Source organism: Papaver somniferum, chromosome 3 (assembly GCF_003573695.1).
Source record: "Papaver somniferum cultivar HN1 chromosome 3, ASM357369v1, whole genome shotgun sequence".
NCBI classification, from domain to species: domain Eukaryota; kingdom Viridiplantae; phylum Streptophyta; class Magnoliopsida; order Ranunculales; family Papaveraceae; genus Papaver; species Papaver somniferum.
In genome coordinates, this window is record NC_039360.1 from 192,779,161 (window position 1) to 192,801,826 (window position 22,666).

Genomic DNA, 22,666 nt, shown 5'->3' on the forward strand with positions numbered 1-22,666 from the left:
TTATTTGGAAGATGATTTTGCAGTAGTAATCTTTATTGGTTTCATATATTGCAAAAATTATTATGGGATATGTGTGTATGCGTCTATGAACTATGATTTGTCCTATATTTGTCAAAAGTTAAGCCTATTGTGTCATTATGCAAATGGTGATGGAAGATAGGATGAACTTTTGATTACGAAGATTAAGTCTATGATATCATTATGCAAATATTGATAAAAATAGAATGAATCTTTGAATATTCCGCAGTATTGGTCTTTCCCTGATCCACTTCTATGTGAAAGGGATGTGTGGATCCGTAAGATCTCTTATGTTGAGCATTTCCGATTAAATTAATCATATGTTCACTTGTGGTTAATTTAATTGAGTTTTCTGGATACAAATTCATGTAATTTGTTAATGTCCAAAGAAATCCTTATTTTCTTACAAAAGTAAGGTACCCCTTGTTGTTATTTTGGAAATGACATTTTATGGGGAAGAGTTCTTATTTGAACTTTTTTTGTGTGGAGTGCGGCTGTCGAATATTGTAACAGTTTTCTCGTATCTTGATGAACTCCTTGATGAATGCATTTAGTTTCAACTATATGTTTGAATTTAAACACAGTTGATATGTTTTCTTTTAGTCATGAAGAATCTCTATGAGAATTTCATTATGTTCCCACTAGTTTTCGTACCTTTGCCAATTTATATTGACAAAAAGGGGGAGGATTAATGTGTAGTTCACACTACAAATACATATGGTTTACGGATCATTATATAAGGGAGAGGTGGTTTTCGGATGAGATGAAGTATTGACTAAGGGGGAGTGATACATAACATCATTGTATTGTTGTCAAAGTTGTGATACAACTGGACTTTGATGTTGTGTAATAATACTATGACACTGTATAACAATACAATAACATATTGTTTTTATATATTGTTATAGCTACGGATCTTCAACAACTATGATGCTGAGTTGAACACGTTCATAATCACTGGAGTACTTGGAAGTGACGAAGATTTCGAGTAATGTTGAAGAACCGAGGAAATCAAGCATTTGGATGAGAAGCTACAAAGTTTATTTATTTTGTAATCCATATGTATTGATAGTTTTGTCACTAAAATTGACAAATGGGGAGATTGTTAGAGCACTGCTCGGTCGAATTCGCAAGCGTTGGTATCTCAAGCTTGTTTGTAAAGTTTAGTTTCCAAAACTATAAGTCTTGATTTCTAGTCTACTTATAGCTAAGTCTCGGATTAGGATAGTAAGTGTAGCTGAGCATTATGTTAGAGCATTGCTCGGTCGAACTAGCATGCGTTGCTATCTCAAGCATGTTTGTCAATGTTAGTGATCAAAACTATAAGTCTTGATTTCTAGTCTACTATAGCTAAGGTCTCGGACTAGGATAGAAAGTGTAGTTGAGCTCAAGAACTCCATGGAAATAATCATACAAGATGAAGGATTATTCAAGGAACCGGTGGATCTTCATCGACTAAAAGGTATGTGGAGACTTGAACTTATCTATCACTCAAAAGTCTATTTATCTCCTATCTTGAGACAAAAGTCGTTTTGGTGTATAGACTTAGATTATACACATTTGTTATTTCGAGCCGAGTTTATCTCGCCTATCTATTTCTCGAAATATGTGTTGGTAAGCTTTCGCTTTAACCAAGTTCATCTTTACCTAGTGACGAAAGTCATGACAAGTTTCAATCACTTTGAAAAATTGCTTACTTTGAAGAAAAATAGTTTGTGAATAACAACTATAGAATATCAACGTCCTCTAAGAATGTTTTAATGATTGAAATGAGAGTTTAGATTATATAACCGTTGGAGGATATAAGAATTTTTGTGGAAACACATATATGTATAAGTCCTTATTCCTTGAACTGAAGTTTGTGAACTTTGTTTATCAAGAGAACCAGAATAGTGGCGTGAGCCAAGTCCACGACTCAGTCCGCGAACTGATGGAAGTTCTAGACCCGAGAAATTCTGCTGGAGTTTGTGAACTCCGTCCGGGAACTTAAGTCCGCGAACCCAGTCCGCGAACTTGAGTAGGTTATATCTAAATACGATGTTTGTGAACTTATTCTTATATAAACTAAGGAATGCAAATTGCAAACCGTGGCTATATAGTTCATGAACTGATTCGAGTGAATCAAATCATTTTTGCTTCAATTGTGTCTTGTGTAGTTACATAAGATTTCCTTGAAATTGAACAACTCTCTAACTAGTTGATCTGAGTCACTTGAACTAGTTATGGTGAAGAAGAATATGGTTGATATGAAAGTGATCATATGGCTAACCATTTGGTTGACTATTGTTGAACCAACAAATTAAAAGTTTGGGTACGGTTACACAAGTCTAGAAACGTGCATTTCATTTGTGTGTAACAAGCTAGTTTTCGATCTAACAGTTGAAAGATATTAGCTTGAACCTAATCAGGTTTTTATCTAACGGTGAATATTGAATGCTTTGTTACCATGCTAACATTGATTGCAAATCCTGATTTGAAAGACTATATAAGGGAGAACTCTAGCAACTGGAAAACCTAATCCCCACACCTTATGTGTGATACTAGTTGTGCTAAGCTAGAGTCGATTCTCCTTTAAACTTTGGTTTCTTCTTCTAAACCAGGTTAACGACTTAAAGACTTCATTGGGATTGTGAAGCCAGACCGATACTACTTTCTTGTAGTTATGTGATATGATGTTGTTGTTTCTATCGTACGAGTACAATTATAATAATTGGCTTGAGATTGATATCTCCGATAGGCAAGATATAAAAGTAATCACAAACACTTCGTCTCATTGTTTGTGATTCTGCAATATCTTTTTTCGCTGCGTCGATTAAGACTATTGTGAGGTGATTGATAATACTAGGCTGTTCTTTGGGAATATAAGTCCGGTTTATCAATTGGTTCCTGTTCACCTTGATTTATCAAAAGACGGAACAAAACTCATAGGTATATTCGTGGGAGACGGATTTATCTATTATCGTAGATTTTTCTGTGTGATACAGATTTGTTTATTGAAGTCTTCGACTTTGGGTCGTAGCAACTCTTAGTTGTGGGTGAGATCAGCTAAGGGAATCAAGTTCGTAGTATCCTGCTGGGATCAGAGACGTAAGTAGCGCAACTGTACCTTGAATCAGTGTGAGATTGATTAGGGTTCAATTACACAGTCCAGACCGAAGTTAGTTTGTAGTAGGATAGTGTCTTTAGAGGCTTAATAGAGTGTGGTGTTCAATCTGGACTAGGTCCCGGGGTTTTTCTACATTTGCGGTTTCCTCGTTAACAAAACTTCTGGTGTCTGTGTTATTTCTATTCCGCATTATATTTTGTTATATAATTGAAATATCACAGGTTGTGCATTAAGATCAATCAATTAGAATATCCAACCTTTGGCTGTTGATTTATATTGATTGACACTTGGATATTGGTCTTTGGTACCATCCAAGTTCATCTCTCTAGTATTTGATAAAGACTCGCAGATTTCCATTTGCTTGAGTAAAGATCAAATCGAGAGATAGAGATATTAACTCCTTGATATACTTTTTATTAAGATTGAGTCTGACTGTCTAGTTGATTCTCTTAAAAGTATATTAGAGTTAGTCCATACAGATTGCTAATCGAAATATTGGGTGAGGTTGTTGTACCCCCGCTTTTTTAGGTATTCTCCGAGATGTGGATGCCAGAATCTCTATTTGGCTACACAAGCTCCTGTCTCAAGCTTCTATAACTACTTTGATTAAACATATTGGCCAAGCTATCCCCCTTTTTCAAATGGGAGCCTTTCTTATTCCAAAACATTTGTGTAAACAGTTGGACTTCCATCTTTGTAAATTCTGATGGGGTGAGACTTTAGACCCTAAAGACAGGAAATTGCATCTTCTGGGGTGGGATATTCTTTGTTCCCTTAAAGCTGAAGGTGGTTTAGGTTTTAAAAAGGCTGAGCTAAACAACTTGGCTATGCTAGCTAGGAATGCCTGGAGAATTCTAGAAAATCCTAACTGCATGCTAGCTATTGTTCTTAAAGCTAAATATTTCCTAAAACTGATTTCCTGAATGCCAAGTTGTTTAGCTATTAAACTGATTTAATCAAACCTAAATAAATACATTTCATTTATGTGTGACAAGCTAAGTTTCGATCTAACGGTTGAAATATATTAGCTTGGTTGAATCAGGTTTTTCATCCAACGGTGATTATTGAATGATTTGTTACCAAGGTAACTTAGATTGCAAACCCTGGTTTGAAACTATAAAAAGGAGACATCTAGCAACGGGAAAAACTAATCCCACACCTCCTGTGTGATACTAGTTGGTTTTGCTAGAGTCGATTCTCCTTTAACCGTAGCTTTCGTCTCGAGACCCTATAGGTTAACGACTGAAAGACTTCATTGGGATTGTGAAGCCAGACGAGACTACTTTCTTGTAGTTGAGCGATCTGATCTTGCCATTTTCTGTCGTACGAGTTCAATTGAATAATTGACTTGAGATTATATCTCCGGTAGGGCAAGATAAAAGAAATCACAAACATCTTCGTCTCATCGTTTGTGATTCCACAATATCTAGTTTCGCTACCATACGATTTAGATTATTGTAAGGTGATTGATAATACTAGGCTGTTCTTCGGGAATATAAGTTCGGGTTATCAATTAGTTCATGTTCACCTTGATTTATCAAAATACGGAACAAAACTCATAGTTTTATCTGTGGGAGATATATTTATCTATTATCGTAGACTTTTCTGTGTGATACAGATTTGTTTATTGAAGTCTTCGACTTTGGGTCGTAACAACTCTTAGTTATGGGTGAGATTATCTAAGGGAATCAAGTGCGTAGTATCCTGCTGGGATCAGAGACGTAAGGAGCGCAATTGTACCTTGAATCAGTGTGAGATTGATTAGGGTTCAACTACACAGTCAATACCGAAGTTAGTTTGTAGTAGGTTAGTGTCTTTTGAGGCTTAATACAGTGTGGTGTTCAATCTGGACTAGGTCCCGGGGTTTTTCTGCATTTGCGGTTTCCTCGTTTACAAAACTTCTGGTGTCTGTGTTATTTCCATTTCGTATTATATTTAGTTTATATAATTTGAAATATCACAGGTTGTGCGTTAAGATCAATCAATTAGAATATCCAACCTTTGGTTGTTGATTTACATTGATTGACACTTGGATATTGGTCTTTGGTACCATCCAAGTTTTTCTCTCTAGTATTTGATAAAGACTCGCAGATTTCCATTTGCTTGAGTAAAGATCAAATCGAGAGATAGAGATATTAACTCCTTGATATACTTTTTATTAAGATTGAGTCTGACTGTCTAGTTGATTCTCTTAAAAGTATATTAGAGTTAGTCAATACAAATTGCTAATCGAAATATTGGGTGAGGTTGTTGCACCCCTGCTTTTTCAGGTATTCTCCAAGCTGTGGATGCCAGAATCTCTATTTGGCTACACAAGCTCCTGTCTCAAGCTGCTAGAACTACTTTGATTAAACATATTGGCCAGGCTATCCCCCTTTTTCAAATGGGAGCCTTTCTTATTCCAAAACATTTGTGTAAACAGATGGACTTCCATCTTTGTAAATTCTGGTGGGGTGAACTTTAGACCCTAAAGACAGGAAATTGCATCTTCTGGGGTGGGATATTCTTTGTTCCCCTAAAGCTGAAGGTGGTTTAGGTTTTAGAAAGGTTGAGCTAAACAACTTGGCTATGCTAGCTAGGAATGCCTGGAGAATTCTAGAAAATCCTAACTGCATGCTAGCTATTTTTCTTAAATCTAAATATTTCCTAAAAATGATTTCTTGAATGCCAAGTGTACTGGTAAGTGCTCTTGGACTTGCAAATGTCTTCATACTATAAAAGAACTTATTAAGCCTTTTATTTCTTGGATTGTAGGTGATGGTCAATTTATTGACCCATGGTGTGATAAATGGATCCCATCCTTGGGCTCTGCCACACCCAACCCTCTAGTCCGACCTGATCCTAGTATTAAAGTCTCTTATTTCATTGATTCTCATACTAGATCTTGGAATCTATCCAGATTGAACACCCACTTTGATAATGCTTCTGTTAAGAAGATTGTCACAATTACCTTAAGCCAGCTTTGCACTCCTGATAGGAGGGCTTGGGATCTTTCAAAGAATGACAATCTTTCATCTAAATCTGCCAACATGGGGCTCAGAGGCCTTAGGCCCTTCCCTTGTAAAAATATTTGGAAGCGTATTTGGAAAGTTAGAGTACCATACAGAATTCAAGTCTTTGTTTGGAGAGCAGCTAGAAATGCTTTACCTTCAAGGACTGTTTTGCATACTAGAATGCCTATGCATAGTGTTGATTGTTTTGGATGTAAGGATCCTCATGAAACTATTATGCATGCTCTGTTCCTCTGCCCCTTTGGTAGCAGAGTTTGGTTCCTGTCTGATTTTAGTATAAATTCTCAGTTATTTCAAAATAAATCTTTTATTGACTGGCTTTTGTTCTGGTTAACTGATCCTTTATCTAAGCTTCCTGGTGAAGCTCAATGTCTTTTTGTTGCTATCTTGTGGTCTCTTTGGACTAGTAGAAATAATTTTATTTTTCAAAATCTAAGAGAGTCTCATGTTCAAGTCTTAGATAGATCCATAGCTATGCTTTTCACTAGAAAACCCAGCATTACACCCTCTACTACTACTACTGTCAGTTTATGTGATAAATGGATACACCCTCCTTTGGATGGATTAAATGTAATACTGATGGTGCATGCGATGATATTTCTGGAGCAAATGGTGCAGGGTATGTGATGAGGGATTTCTCAAGTAAAGCCACCTTTTGTGCCTCCCCGATTTTTGAAGTAAAGTTTGCTGAAGAAATTGAAGCCAGAGCTATTTGGGCAGTACTGAAGAAAGCAGTGGAGCAACAGTTAACTCATATCATTGTTGAAAGTGATGCGAAGACTCTCATTGATCAATTTTAAGCTGGCCTGGAGACTCGCGAAACGGATGTTATTTTTAAGGATATTCAACTATTTTTTTCTAAATTAGTAGATTGTATTTTCAATTTTCAACCTCGTATTTGTAATTCTGTAGCTCATGCACAAACAATGCCTCCATGTACTGGTCTGTTCCTCCTGTTTGGTTACTTCCAATAGTTGAGGGGGATCATTAGCCTTCTTGAAGGCCTTTGCTTACAAAAAAAAATGTGTTGTTGGTGTATCCTTTCTCAAGTGCCTGGTTCAAAAGAGACAAGAAATTGCACACTTCAGGCTTTAGGAAAAGAAAAAAAAAATTGTTTTTTTTTCTTTTTGGTTTCGTTTTTCGCCTGTTTGGAATTTTACCATCTTCTCATATCTAATTGATATTGAAAGGGCTTTCCTTGGTTGATCAATAAAAGAGGGTTAAAATCGATAATTGTACCTTCTTTAGGGTTGAGAATTGTGCGTACGTGAATCTTCTTTTGTATAAAGGTTCCGTAACTCTACATTCCTTTTTCCTTCCCTGAAAAACTCTTTTTATCACAAGATAGCTTGTTGAGTCTGATTTGTGAATTCCTCTCACATATCACATACTTATATTGAGACTCCAAGCATTACGTCTTCTGATGGAAAAGATGTTAATATGATTGTTAATCCATCAATCATGAAGGAAAAGGATAAATATTTTTCACTTTCAACTTTGAAAAGAAAAGGGAGGAATGTGAGAAAACCAAGGGTTGTTCCTTCAAATCTTCAGAAGTTTTCTGGTGTTCTTGAAGAGTTGAAGGAAACAAGAAAGGAGATACAGTAGATAAACGCTATTGTTTTTAGGACTCTTGAAATTCAAAAGGCCCTGGTTCGGCATCAGACAAGAAGGTTTGTTGGAATTGACTCCTTTCTTCATGAACCTTATGTTATAATGGATGTTGACGCCAAGGAGTTCGGGGACGATAAAGAATTTTGCAAAGGTCTTAATGTCTAGGAAACTTATTATGAGAATTTATTCTTGTGTTTTAAGAAGGATAACTAGGGTTTGGAAAAGCAATTATTATGAGTACACATAGCTATTGCCAACGATTTTCATCTTGCAATGTTTTTAGATTTATTTATTTAAATTCTAAAGTTTATTTGGAAGATGATTTTGCAGTATTAATCTTTATTGGTTTCATATATTGCAAAAATTATTATGGGATATGTGTGTATGCGTCTATAAACTATGATTTGTCCTATATTTGTCAAAAGTTAAGCCTATTGTGTCATTATGCAAATGGTGATGGAAGATAGGATGAACTTTTGATTACAAAGATTAAGTCTATGATATCATTATGCAAATATTGATAAAAATAGAATGAATCTTTGAATATTCCGCACTATTGGTCTTTCCCTGATCCACTTCTATGTGAAAGGGATGTGTGGATCCGTAAGATCTCTTATGTTGAGCATTTCCGATTAAATTAATCATATGTTCACTTTTGGTTAATTTAATTGAGTTTTCTGGATACAAATTCATGTAATTTGTTAATGTCCAAAGAAATCCTTATTTTCTTACAAAAGTAAGGCCGCCCTTGTTGTTATTTTGGGAATGACATTTTATGGGGAAGAGTTCTTATTTGAACTTTTTTTGTGTGGAGTGCGGCTGTCGAATATTGTAACAGTTTTCTCGTATCTTGATGAACTCCTTGATGAATGCATTTAGTTTCAACTATATGATTGAATTTAAACAAAGTTGATATGTTTTCTTTTAGTCATGAAGAATCTCTATGAGAATTTCATTATGATCCCACTAGTTTTCGTACCTTTGCCAATTTATATTGACAAAAAGGGGGAGGATTAATGTGTAGTTCACACTACAAATACATATGGTTTACGGATCATTATATAAGGGAGAGTGGTTTTCGGATGAGATGAAGTATTGACTAAGGGGGAGTCATACATAACATCATTTTATTGTTGTCAAAGTTGTGATACAATTGGACTTTGATGCTGTGTAATAATACTATGACATTGTATAACAATACGATAACATATTGTTTTTATATATTGTTATAGCTACGGATCTTCAACAACTATGATGCTGAGTTGAACACGTTCATAATCACTGGAGTACTTGGAAGTGACGAAGATTTCGAGTAATGTTGAAGAACCGAGGAAATCAAGCATTTGGATGAGAAGCTAAAAAGTTTATTTATTTTGTAATCCATATGTATTGATAGTTTTGTCACTAAAATTGACAAATGGGGAGATTGTTAGAACACTGCTCGGTCGAACTCGCAAGCGTTGGTATCTCAAGCTTGTTTGTCAAGTTTAGTTTCCAAAACTATAAGTCTTGATTTCTAGTCTACTTATAGCTAAGTCTCGGATTAGGATAGTAAGTTCCGCTGAGCATTATGTTAGAGCATTGCTCGGTCGAACTCGCATGCGTTGCTATCTCAAGCATGTTTGTCAATGTTAGTGACCAAAACTATAAGTCTTGATTTCTAGTCTACTATAGCTAAGGTCTCGGACTAGGATAGAAAGTGTATATGAGATCAAGAACTCCATGGAAATCATCATACAAGACGAAGGATTACTCAAGGAACCGGTGGATCTTCATCGACTGAAAGGTATGTGGAGACTTGAACTTATCTATCACTCAAAAGTCTATTTATATCCTATCTTGAGACAAAAGTCGTTTTGGTGTATAGACTTAGATTATACACATTTGCTATTTCGAGCCGAGTTTATCTCGCCTATCTATTTCTCGAAATATGTATTGGTAAGCTTTCGCTTTAGCCAAGTTCATCTTTACCTAGTGACGAAAGTCATGACAAGTTTCAATCACTTTGAAAAATTGCTTACTTTGACGAAAAATAGTTTGTGAATAACAACTATAGAATATCAACGTCCTCTAAGAATGTTTCAATAATTGAAATGAGAGTTTAGATTATATAACCATTGGAGGATATAAGCATTGTTGTGGAAACACATATATGTATAAGTCCTTATTCCTTGAACCGAAGTTTGTGAACTTTGTTGATCAAGAGAACCGGAATAGTGGCGTGAGCCAAGTCCATGACTCAGTCCGCGAACTGACGGAAGTTCTCGACCCGAGAAATTCTTCTGGAGTTTGTGAACTCCGTCCGGGAACTTAAGTCCGCGAACCCATACCGCGAACTTGAGTAGGTTATATCTAAAAACGATGTTTGTGAACTTATTCTTATATAAACTAAGGAATGCATATTGCAAACCGTGGCTATATAGTTCATGACTGATTCGAGTGAATCAAATCATTTTTGCTTCAATTGTGTCTTGTATAGTTACATAAGATTTCCTTGCAATTGAACAACTCTCTAACTAGTTGATTTGATTCACTTGAACTAGTTATGGTGAAGAAGAATATGGTTGATATGAAAGTGATCATATGGCTAACCATTTGGTTGACTATTGTTGAACCAACAAATTACAAGTTTGGGTACGGTTACACAAGCCTAAAAACGTGCATTTCATTTGTGTGTAACAAGCTAGTTTTTGATCTAACAGTTGAAAGATATTAGCTTGAATCTAATCAGGTATTCATCTAACGGTGAATATTGAATGCTTTGTTACCAAGCTAACATTGATTGCAAACCTTGATTTGAAAGACTATATAAGGGAGAACTCTAGCAACTGGGAAACCTAATCCCCACACCTTCTGTGTGATACTAGTTGTGATAAGCTAGAGTCGATTCTCCTTTAACCTTTGGTTTCTTATTCTAAACCAGGTTAATGACTTAAATACTTCATTGGGATTGTGAAGCCAGACCGATACTACTTTCTTGTAGTTGTGTGATCTGATCTTGATGTTTCTATCGTACGAGTACAATTATAATAATTGGCTTGAGATTGATATCTCCGATAGGCAAGATATAAAAGTAATCACAAACACTTCGTCTCATTGTTTGTGATTCTGCAATATATTTTTCACTGCGTCGATTAAGATTATTGTGAGGTGATTGATAATACTAGGTTGTTCTTCGGGAATATAAGTCTGGTTTATCAATTGGTTCATGTTCACTTTGATTTATTAAAAGACGGAACAAAACTCATAGGTATATTCGTGGGAGACGGATTTATCCATTACCGTAGACTTTTCTGTTGTGATACAGATTTGTTTATTAAAGTCTTCGACTTTGGGTCGTAGCAACTCTTAGTTGTGGGTGAGATCAGCTAAGGGAATCAAGTACGTAGTATCCTGCTGGGTTCAGAGACCCAGGAGCATAACTGTACCTTGGATCAGTGTGAGATTGATTGGGGTTCAACTACAGTCCAGACCGAAGTTAATTTGGAGTAGGCTAGTGTATGTAGCGTCTTAATACAGTGTGTGTTCAATCTGGACTAGGTCCCGGGGTTTTTCTGCATTTGCGGTTTCCTCGTTAACAAAATTCTGGTGTCTGTGTTATTTCTTTTCGGCATTATATTTTGTTATATAATTGAAATATCAAAGGTTGTGCGTTGTTCAATCAATTAGAATATCCGACCTTTTGGTTGTTGATTTAAATTGATTGACACTTGGATATTGGTCTTTGGTACCATCCAAGTTATCTCTCTAGTATTTGATAAAGACTTGCAGATTTCTATTTTCTTGAGTATATATATCAAATCAAGAGATTGAGATATAAACTCTTTGATATACTTTTTATCTAGATTGAGTTTGACTGTCTAGTTGATTCTCTAGAAAGTATATTGGAGTTTGTCCATACAGATTGCTAAGCGAAATATTGGGTGTGTTTGTTGTACCCCCACTTTTTCAATTGGTATCAGAGCAGGCAAACACGTTCAACACCTTACAAGTCTGTGTTTGTAGAGATATGACTCTATGGACAGAGGTGATATCTCAATTAACGTACCACCAGTCTTCGATGGCTCTAATTACTTGTGGTGGAAAACTGCTAGGCGAGCTTTTCTTCAAGCACGTGATTTTCAATCATGGGTATATGTTGTTAATGGCTATAATGCTCCCGTCGTGGAAGTTGGAGATGTAAACGTTCCCAAGGATATTGGTGAATACACCCCTGCTGAAATAAGTGTTGCAAAGCAAAATTCCGACGGTTTGAATGCCATTACCCCAAATCTTCAGCACCATGTGTCAAATTGCACGAGGTCTAAAGATGCGTGGGATATCTTATAAACCGTATTCGAAGGTAACTCTAGTGAAAAGGAAGCTAGGCTTCAAAAACTTAATTCCGATAGGGAAAATATTCGTATGGCAGATGAAGATACATTTGATGAGTTTAATCACAGAGTGTCTGAAATTGTTAATGCATCTTTTGCATTGGGTAAGACTATTCCTGAAAATGACATTGTGATGAAAATTCTCAGATCGTTGCCATCTAGATACAACTCTAAGAATCATCCCATCGTTGAGGGAAATAACCTTGCTAATCTCTCCAGAAATACGCTGTTTGGGAAGCTTAAGATCTTTGATCATGAACATTCATCCAAAACTAAGGATGTTGTGTTCAAAGCACAAAAGGACACTAAATTACTTGATAAGAGTAAAAAAGTGTATATCTCTGAAGATGATCACTCTGAGACAGATTCATCAGATGAAGATCTTGACAAGTCGGTCTCGATGATCACAAGACAGTTTAGGGATCTTCTGTTAAAGAGAAGTATACGGTTCTCCAGAGATAAGCCTAAAGCATCAGTTAAACCTCATAATCGTATTCCTCCTAAAAACAGGGAAACAGATGAAACTGATTATGAGGATATGCCTCAGTGCTTTAAGTGTAAGGGATTTGGTCATTTTGCAAACGAGTGCCCAAATCATAGAAAATACACCGGGAACAGAGGTCTTGCTGCAACTCTTGATGAAATGTCTGACAACTATGATTCTAATGAAGACGAGAAATCAAGCGTTGCACTTCTTGGTGAAAATATTGATTTTGATAACTGTAGCAATACATACATCAATCTCGATATTCTTTCGGAAGTGAACCCAACTAATCTGGAAGAAAAAATTGACCCATTTCTTGGAAACTCTGTTTGTAATGTTTCAGGTCCCGCCATGTGTCTAGCTGCGTGCACATCTCAGAAGCCTGACTTTTATCCCAGTTTGACGTGCTCGTATTGTTCTCTAAAGGGTCATGAACTTTCAAGGTGTTACAAGTACAAACACCAATTGAGGCACGTCAACAAACTTCAACGAAGAGCAAATCAATTAGCAAATAAGCTTAAACTTGCTCGGAATACCGCTGAGGCATGTAGGATTTATCTTCATCTAAGAAGTTAGTTTCCAAGGATAAACCAAGACCATTAGAGAAGAAAGTATGGTCAAGTCGTTTTGATAGACAGAGGTCTGTGGATTCCTCTCAAGAGGAAAATGGTGGACAAATTGTTGTTCACCATAATGCAACTTGATTGTGTTGTTTTGGAAATCTTGTCTAATGTGCCTGATCAAAAGAGACAATGATTTTGTACCTCTCAGGATTTAGGAAAAGTTTTTTTTCTCTTCTTTTCTTAGTTTTGTTCTTCCATGTCTATCAACAAAGGAGGGTTATTGTCGATAATTCTACTCTTTATAGGTTGTGAGTTGGACGTGTACGAACCTGTTTAAAGGTTTCGAAACCCTACATTCCTTTTTCCTTCCTCAACACCTCTTTCTATCTCAACACTACTTGTTGAGTTCAATTTGTGATTTCCTCTCACAAACCCATACGATATGGATACTCCAAGCATGATGTCTTCTGATGGAAAAAATGTTAATATGATTGTTAAGCCATCAATCATGAAGTAAAAATAGAAATCTCCGTTATCTCCTACCTTGAAAAGAAAAAGAAGGAATGTGAGGAAGCCAAGAGTCGTTCCTTCAAACTCTCAGAAGTTTTCTAATGTTCTTGAAGTGTTGAAGGAGATGCGAAAGAAGATTCAACAAATAAAGGCTTTTGTGTATAAGACTCATGAGATTCAGAAGGCCCTGGTTCGACATCATCAGCCAAGAAGGTTTATTGATATGAACTCCTACCTTAATGAACCTTATGTCCCAATGGCTGTTGACGATAAGGAGCTCGGGGATGATAAAGAATTCTTCAAAAGTTTTATTGCCTAGTAAATGTTCTATTTTTCTTGTTTTATCTTTTCTTTATAATAAGAGACCCCAAAACGCCATATGTCGTCACTACAATTAATCTTGAATTTGATGACGCCACATCAGCGATAGCTTTCCATGTCAGCAGCGTCTATTGGCCTCCACTCTAAAAGACACTACTTATTGAGCCGCTCAATTTTCCAAGTCGAAGGGTCACTTTGAGTTGTCTTAATAACTTGGAAAAAAAAAATATTTCTTCAAAATTGCTTAGTTGTCAGATAAATACAATCACATCTCTTCAAATTACGTCCTACAGAATCAGCGAAACGCCACGGACCATCTCAAATACAGTAGCAACCTCTCTAATTGAGAATACAAAAAAATAAACAATTTTGCGCGCAGACGATGATTGATGCTAGGGGATTCTTAGTTTACAAATGGAGAAATGTTATACACACCGCAAAAAATAGGGGAAAATACCCAGATGGGCGGTTCCATATAACAGAAACTTGATTGGAAAATTACCAAGCGAAGGAAAAGATATGGCAGTCCCAGCAATGTGGAAATATGCAAGAAAATTGGGACGGTCAGATATTTGTTCAAAATTGGTTGGTCAGATATTTATGCAAAGGAAACGATGCGGCGGTATTGAAGAAACATCAAAAAAAAAGATACCACTTTGAGATCCAGTTCAGAGATCCGAGTGTAGAGGGGTTATCTTTTCGTTTACCAGGTGAACCGCAAATCATATTTCGAGAAAACAAAAAATTGGCCTCGGTGGTTTAATCGCATAGATCCGGGAGATACGAAGTTCATACAGTAGATTAAGGCAAATAGAAAATACGAAGATGCAAGGGTGTTGACTTATGCAGAATTTCCAAAAAAATGGGTCTGGGATAAGACGAACAAGAAGTGGTCTAGAAGAAAGTCGATGAGAAGGATTGGAAGGCTTTATCATGCACATCCAACATTGAGTGAGATATTCTACATGCGTTTGTTGATCCACATAGTAAAAGGTCGGCGCAGTTTTAATGAAATTAAGACTGTGAATGGATACTAAATAACTACAAATAATGGCATGACGCGATGGAAGAGGAGGGAACTTGGGCAACCAGTAAGTTATTAAGTGAAATGTTCATAACATTGTTACTCTTTTGCGAAATTATAGATCCAGAAAAACTGTACATTGGAGAAAATATTATCTGATGACATTCTGCACAACAAAAGATCTTGAGATTTTAGACGAACATAAAGAAAACTATTTTCATTTGAAATGGAGAAATCGATGAACTGAATTAACATGTCTATTTAAGAATTTCCAAAGCTTCCTTCCCACAAACGACTCCAGTGGCGGAACCATGCCCGGACTAGGACTGGCTCAAGCCAGCCCTAGCCAAATTCTTTTTGCCTACTTAGTAGTAAAAGTCAAGCCCAATTTTAAGTAAGTCCAGTCCAAGCCAGCCCTGGTCTTTGTGAAAAAAAAAAGAAAAAGAGTTCACGGGAAAAAAAACAAAAAGTCATTATTCTCTGTGTCTATGTGAGCAGCGGGAGAAAGACTGAAAGAGGGAGATTGGAAAAACCGTAAAGCCAAAACCCTAGGCTAGGTAAGAAGATGGAATAATTGGAATTTGATGTTATATTATGTGGTTATTGGATGAAATTTTATCCACTTATTCCCTTAATTTCATGAATCGTGTATGGGTTTTTGTTAATTTGCTATCATTATTCACTAGGGTTTCTTGGTTGGTAAATTATAATTTTGTTTTGTGTGATTAAAAAGATGAATGTTTTCAGGTTAATCTTTGATGTTAAATTCTTAATCAGTAGTTGATTGAATTTTTGTTTAACCTAATTTTGTTGATGCTTTGGATTTTCTGATTTGGGGATTTGTATGGAATGTTTGTTTTGGGGTTTTGAGATTACTTAATTGTATGGGTGTTTATGAGAATTTGGGCTCAATTGAACAACTAATTTAAATTTCAATATTTGCATTGATCAGTGTTATTGGCTCAAGTTTTAGAACTGGTTCAATCTTCAATTTTGGTAACACCCAACACGTGTAATAGTGTTGGCCTACGGCTACAACTCAAAGTCATTCTTGGTGGAGCTTGAAGGAAGCCTTTTCTCTGTAATCATTTTTCCTTCTTTTTTATGCCTATTCTGTATCGTGAGAATGCAGGTTCAAGCTTGGATTTGTTTTGTCAAATGTATTCCTATAAGAGTTATATTTCAGTGATGCATATTGATTGAATCAACTTTTGTTATTGTGTTACAGAAAACTTCTGTTACAGGTTGATGATATATGATGCCGAATAATCGTAAACCAAGCAAACGAGGAAGATTAGAAGCATATTACAACCCTATTCCCAGAGTAGATAGATCAGAAAGTGTTGCTCTTGCTCCAAATATTGAACTCAATGAAGTAGTTGTTGATGCAGTTGAACCCGAAGAATTGCACACCCAAAGAACTGGAATAGAAGAAGACAGACCTGAAGTGATGAATGTTACTCCATTAGAACGTGATCCGGGGTTACGAATTCCAGTAATGCAACATCCTGTTAACAAGCGTGATGAAGTTCGGCGAGCATATTTATTGTTGGGACCTTATCAGCCGAGATTAAAATATCCCCGCTCTAAATTCGGAAAGCAATACCGTGGTTTTAATTTTAGTTGGTTCGCACAACATCCTTGGTTGGAGTATTCACCTTCTAAAGATGCTGCATATTGTTTTCAGTGTTTTCTTTTTGAATCAGATCCTCCAAAACACTCAGCATTCACTAGTGAAGGTTTCAAAAGATGGTGTTCTGTTAATAATGGATCAGCATGTGCATTTCTAAAACACTCTGGAAATGTTGATTCTGGACACTCTACTGCCCAAGGAAATTCTGAAGCTTTGAAGAATTCAGCTCAGCGAATAAGTCTTTTGGTAGAGAAACAATCAATAGAGGCTGTAACGAGACATAGGTTGCGTCTCAAGACAACAATTGACTGTTTAAGATGGCTTGCGCGTCAACAATGTGCTTTCAGAGGTCACGATGAGTCAAAAGGTTCAAGGAATCGTGGGAATTTTATTGAATTGATCAAGTATTCAGCATCACTTAATAAAGATGTGAATGCAGTCGTCTTGGAGAATGCCACTGGAAATGCCACTTATACTTCACCCAAGATTCAGAAAGAGATCTTAAATATTATATCTAACAGAGTTAGAAGCAAGATTCGCGAGGAAATTGGAAATGCCAAATATTGTATCCTTGTTGATGAGTCGCGGGACGCTTCCAAGAAAGAGCAAATGGTGATTGTTTTAAGGTATGTGGATATTGATGGTTATGTTCAAGAAAGGTTTTTTGATATTCAACATGTTGAAAATACTTGTGCTTTAACTCTGAAAAATGGAATAACAAAAATTCTTAATTATTATGATCTTCAAGTTGAAAACATGCGAGGGCAGGGGTATGATGGCGCAAGTAATATGCGTGGTCAGTGGAATGGCTTACAAGCCTTGTTTCGTGAGGAATGTAAATATGCATATTATGTTCATTGTTTTTCACATCGCCTTCAGCTAGCACTTGTGAAAACAGCTGAAACTTTGGGTCCAGTTTGGAAATTTATTCTATGTTATCATCAATTGTCAATCTTGTTACATCTTCTTCACATCGATTTGGTGATTTTCAGTCTGCTCAAGAAGATGAGATTGCCAAAAGGTTATCTAGTGGTGAACTTGAGACAGGGAAAGGGGCAAACCAAATAGGTACTTTGCCACGTGCTACTGATACCCGTTGGAGTTCCCATTATGGTTCCGTATGCAGTTTGATAGATAAGTTCGAAGCAACCTGCACAACTATCGACCATATTGGCGCAAGTGATCCGAAAGTGACTCCTAAAGTTGGTGAAGCACAAAGTATTTCTGAAGAAATGAGGTCATTCAGGTTTGTCTTTGTCTTGCATTTGATGTTTAAAATTATGGGTATTACTGAAATATTATGCCAAGGTCTTCAAAAGAAAACACAAGACATAGTAAATGCAATGGCTCTAGTCTCAAACACAAAAGTCTTACTTAGAGAATTAAAAGAAGAGAGATGGGAAAATTTTATTACAACTGTTACTGAATTTTGTGTTGCACATGGTGTTGAAACACCTAATATGGACGCTCGCTATATGATGGGTACAGGCCGTTCTTGTCAGCAACGTGATAATATCACAGTAGATCACCATTATCGTGTTGATATATTTACTGCTACAATTGATTTTCAGTTGTCAGAGTTAGATCATAGGTTTCCAGAGGACACAATGGAACTACTCATTCTTAGCTCATGTTTGGATCCTCGGGATTCTTTTAAGTCATTCGATGTTGACAGTCTTTGTAATCTTGCTGAGAAGTTTTATCCTCTAGATTTCAGTCCGCAAGAGGTACACATTTTGAGAAATGAGTTACAACATTATGGTCATGATGTAGTTAACAATTTGCAATTTCAGAACTTATCAACTATTTCCGAGTTATGTCGGCAACTAGTAGTAACCAAGAAGGCAGAAGCTTACCCTATGATTGACAAATTGATTCGTATTGTGCTTACTCTCCCTGTTTCCACGGCATCTGCAGAAAGATTTTTCTCAATAATGAAATTGGTCAAATCAGCTACTCGTAACAAAATGCAACAAGATTTTCTTAGGGATTGCATGATGCTCTACATTGAACAAGACATTGCAGGAGCTATCCATACTGATTCAATCATAGATGAGTTTGACGATTTATACAATCGTAGGGTACAACTTAAGTGCTAGCCATGGGTTGATGATATTCACTCTTTGGTAAAATATAAATGTGGGTTGGTGATATTTTTTGGTAAAACATTTTGACATGTATATTTGAAAAAATTGATATAATATATATATATGATAAAGAAAACCATTTTTTTGGATACATGGTCTTTTATGGTCTCGCTATATTTATACGTTGTTACTTCTTACTAACAAGTGCAGGCTAATAGTTCATACGCAATGACAAGGCTAAGCATTTTAATCAGGTAAATCGTTTGAATATCGTGTATGTTGATTATGCAATTATTATAATTCATTTGCTAGTCGTGTTGTCTTGATTGAATTGTTTCACAGGAGGCAAGAAAACAACCAGAACTACGTTAAGGAGCCGCTGCGCCAGGTCAGGTGGAAGCAAGACTCAATTGCTCGAAAATAGAAGGTAATTTTTTCTCTTTTCTTTATGTGTGTGCAGAATTTTTTTTAAGCCACCCCTAATCTCAAATCCTAGTTCCGCCACTGAACGACTCTTCAAGACAACAAAAAAAAAAAAAAAAACAAAAAAAAACTGACTCATCCTTGAAGAAGAGTAGTACAACAGAATATAACTTTTTGAATTCTTACAGAACCACAGGGAATCAACTTTCGGCAAAAAAAAGGGTGCTTCATGCAGTAACAGATGCAATAGAAAAAAAACAAGGGGGACTTTTTCGTCTTTGAAAGCGGTGGCAGGGGAAAATCATATCTGTGGAAGACGTTAGCATCGTTATTCCTACCAGGTGGGAGAACAACACATTCAAATTTCCCCTACAAATTAATGAAACATCGTGCCGGTGACAGCGTTAAGGTGTAGGGCTGGCTTAATAGATAACATGACATAAAGCATTGCACCGATTATGCATAAACATGCATTTGAAGCACCAGATAGGACATTGAGGGAGGGGTATGATTAGTAAACCAATAGACATATATCGAGTCTGGCCAACTGAGATAGCTCCTACCATGAAAAACGATAAAAAAAATATTTTTTCCTCATCATGACAGTAACAATACAATTGATTTTTGTGGATAGCACTTACTGAAGTTTCATTCGCGTTTCCATGACACCTATGTATGATAATATTACGGCTATCAACCCAATTTTGGCCGCAACGATGTGGATACTGTCGAAACAGCCGGTGCGTATGCACCGGGTTAGATGTTTGTTTAGAAGAATAACTAGAGTTTGGAATAGCCATTATTGTGATTACATATAGTTATGTCCAACATTCTCATCTTCATGTTTTTAGATTTATTGGTTTAAATTCTAAATTTGTTTGGAAGATGATTTTTGCAGTATTAATCTTTATGGTTTTATATATTGCAATATTGTTATGGGATATGTGTGATTACGTCCGTGAACTATGAGTGTCCCATACCTTGTCAAAAGTAAAGTCTTTCGTATGTCGATATGCCTATATTGATAAAAGAATGAATAGACTTTTGACAAATACAAAAGTTAAGCCTATTGTGTCAATTTTTGATGGAAGATAGGTAAAAATCTTTTGTTTGCAAGGATTATGTCTATTGAATGTCGTTATGCGAATAGTGATGGAAAATAGAATGAATCCTTGTGTATTCCGCATTATTGATCTTCCCTGATCCATATTTTATGTATTACTGTGAGACTCCGTAAAATGTCTTATGTTGAGCACTAAACGACCAAGTTGATTATTTTTATGATTAGCTTAGTTGTTGTTCCGTGAGGTACTTTATGTCGAGCATATTCAACTAAATTAATCATCTTGTTTGGTTATTTAGTTGTTGCTCCGTAAGTTTTCTTATGACGAGCATGCCCAATTAAATTGATTACTTTTGTGATTAGTTTGGTTGTGTATTTCGATTAGATTAATTAGGAGTTCTCTTGTGATTAATCTAATTGTATATTTTTGAGTCTCCACAAGTTTACTTATGTTGAGCATTTTTTGACTAAATTAATCATGGGTTCTCTTGTGGTTAATTTAATTGAGTTTTTTTGATTCAAATTCATACTTGTATGTGATTTGTTACGTCCAAAGAAATCCTTCTTTTCTTTCGAAATTAAGGTCGCTCTTATTGTTCTTTCGGGAATGACATTTTATGGGGGAGAGTTCTTAATTGAACTTGTGCTTAATTGCCAAATCTTTGTGGGGAATGCGGCTGTGGAATATTATAGGGGTTATCTTGTATCTTTATAAACTCCTTGGTGAACGCATTTAGCTTTGGCTTTATGATTTCATCTAAATAAGTTGATATTTTGCTTTCTTTTGGTCAAGAAATATCTCTTTCAGAAATTTCATTAGGATCCCGTTCTTGTACCTTTGCCAATTTTATTGACAAAAAGGGGGTGAATTAATATTTAGTTCACACTACAAATACATATGGTTTTCGGATCATTATGTAAGGGGGAGTGGTTTCCATGTGAGATGGAGTATTGACTAAGGGGGAGTGATACATATCACTATAGTATTGTTGTTGAAGTTGTGATACAATTGAAATTTGACGCTATGTAATGATACTATGACATTGTATAACAATGATTGAGAACTCTTGTTTTCTCGTTGTTATAGCTACGGATTTTCAACAACGATTATGTTGAACTTACTACCTTTGGGATCATTGGAGTACTTGGAAGTGACGAAGATTTCGAGTAATGTTGAAGATTAGACATGTGGAATAGGAGCTACAAAATTTAATTTATTTATTTTTGTATTCCATATGTATTGATAGTTTTGTCACTAAAATCGACAAAGGGGGAGATTGTTAGAGCATTGCTCGGTCGAACTCGCATGCGTTGCTATCTCAAGCATGTTTGTCAATGTTAGTGATCAAAACTATAAGTCTTGGTTTCTAGTCTACTATAGCTAAGGTCTCGGACTAGGATAAAAAGTGTAGTTGAGCTCAAGAACTCCATGGCAATCATCATACAAGACGAAGGACTACTCAAGAAACCGGTGGATATTCATCGACTAAAAGGTATGTGGAGACTTGAACTTATCTATCACTCAAAAGTCTATTTATCTCCTATCTTGAGACAAAAGTCGTTTTGCTATATAGACTTAGATTATACACATTTGCTATTTCAAGCCGAGTTTATCTCTCCTATCTATTTCTCGAAATATGTGTTGGTAAGCTTTCTCTTTAGCCAAGTTCATCTTTACCTAGTGACGAATGCCATGACAAGTTTCAATCACTTTGAAAAATTGCTTGCTTTGACGAAAAATAGTTTGTGAATAACAACTATAGAATATCAACGTCCTCTAAGAATGTTTCAATGATTGAAATGAGAGTTTAGATTATATAACCATTGGAGGACATAAGTATTGTTGTGGAAACACATATACGTATAAGTCCTTATTTCTTGAACCGAAGTTTGCGAACTTTGTTGATCAAGAGAACCGGAAAAGTGGCGTGAGCCGAGTCCGCGAACTCAGTCTGTGAACTGGCGAAAGTTCTCGACCCGAGAAATTCTGCTGGAGTTTGTGAACTCCGTCCGGGAACTTAAGTCCGCGAACTTGAGTAGGTTATATCTAAAAATGATGTTTGTGAACTTATTCTTATATAAACTAAGGAATGCAAATTGCAAACCGTGGCTATATAGTTCATGAACTAATTCGAGTGAATCAAATCGTTTTTGCTTCAATTGTGTCTTGTGGAGTTACTAATATTTCCTTGCAATTGAACAACTCTCTAAATAGTTCGTCTGAGTCACTTGAACTAGTTATGGTGAAGAAGAATATGGTTGATATAAAAGTGATCAAATGGCTAACCATTTGGTTGACTATTGTTGAACCAACAAATGTACAAGTTTGGGTACGGTTACACAAGCCTAGAAACGTGCATTTCATTTGTGTGTAACAAGCTAGTGTTTGATCTAACGATTGAAAGATATTAGCTTGAATCTAATCAGGTTTTCATC

At 36.0% G+C, this 22,666-nt stretch overlaps 2 protein-coding genes across 10 annotated transcripts; both read left to right on the top strand.

Annotated features, from left to right (window-relative positions):
- The first annotated feature begins 15,485 nt into the window (after positions 1 to 15,485).
- Positions 15,486 to 19,173, top strand: LOC113358318 (zinc finger MYM-type protein 1-like). 9 transcript variants are annotated; one of them, XR_003364470.1, is made up of 5 exons: positions 15,486 to 15,581; positions 15,977 to 16,105; positions 16,253 to 17,903; positions 18,955 to 18,998; positions 19,087 to 19,173. XR_003364470.1 is itself a non-coding variant. In XM_026601857.1 (4 exons), exons 3-4 carry the CDS (start codon positions 16,280 to 16,282, stop codon positions 17,723 to 17,725), a joined length of 1,080 nt encoding a protein of 359 aa, XP_026457642.1. In that variant the 5' UTR covers positions 15,486 to 15,581; positions 15,977 to 16,105; positions 16,253 to 16,279; the 3' UTR covers positions 17,726 to 18,895. The 9 variants fall into 9 exon arrangements, 5 of the variants coding, with proteins under 5 accessions (XP_026457642.1, XP_026457643.1, XP_026457639.1 ...); XR_003364468.1 differs by having other exon boundaries at positions 16,253 to 18,796; positions 19,087 to 19,167; XR_003364467.1 differs by having other exon boundaries at positions 16,253 to 18,796; positions 18,955 to 19,167.
- LOC113360470 lies at positions 17,938 to 18,756 on the top strand. The gene has a single exon (XM_026603978.1). The coding sequence runs from the start codon at positions 17,938 to 17,940 to the stop codon at positions 18,754 to 18,756; it is 819 nt and encodes a 272-aa protein (XP_026459763.1).
- Positions 19,174 to 22,666: the final 3,493 nt, after the last annotated feature.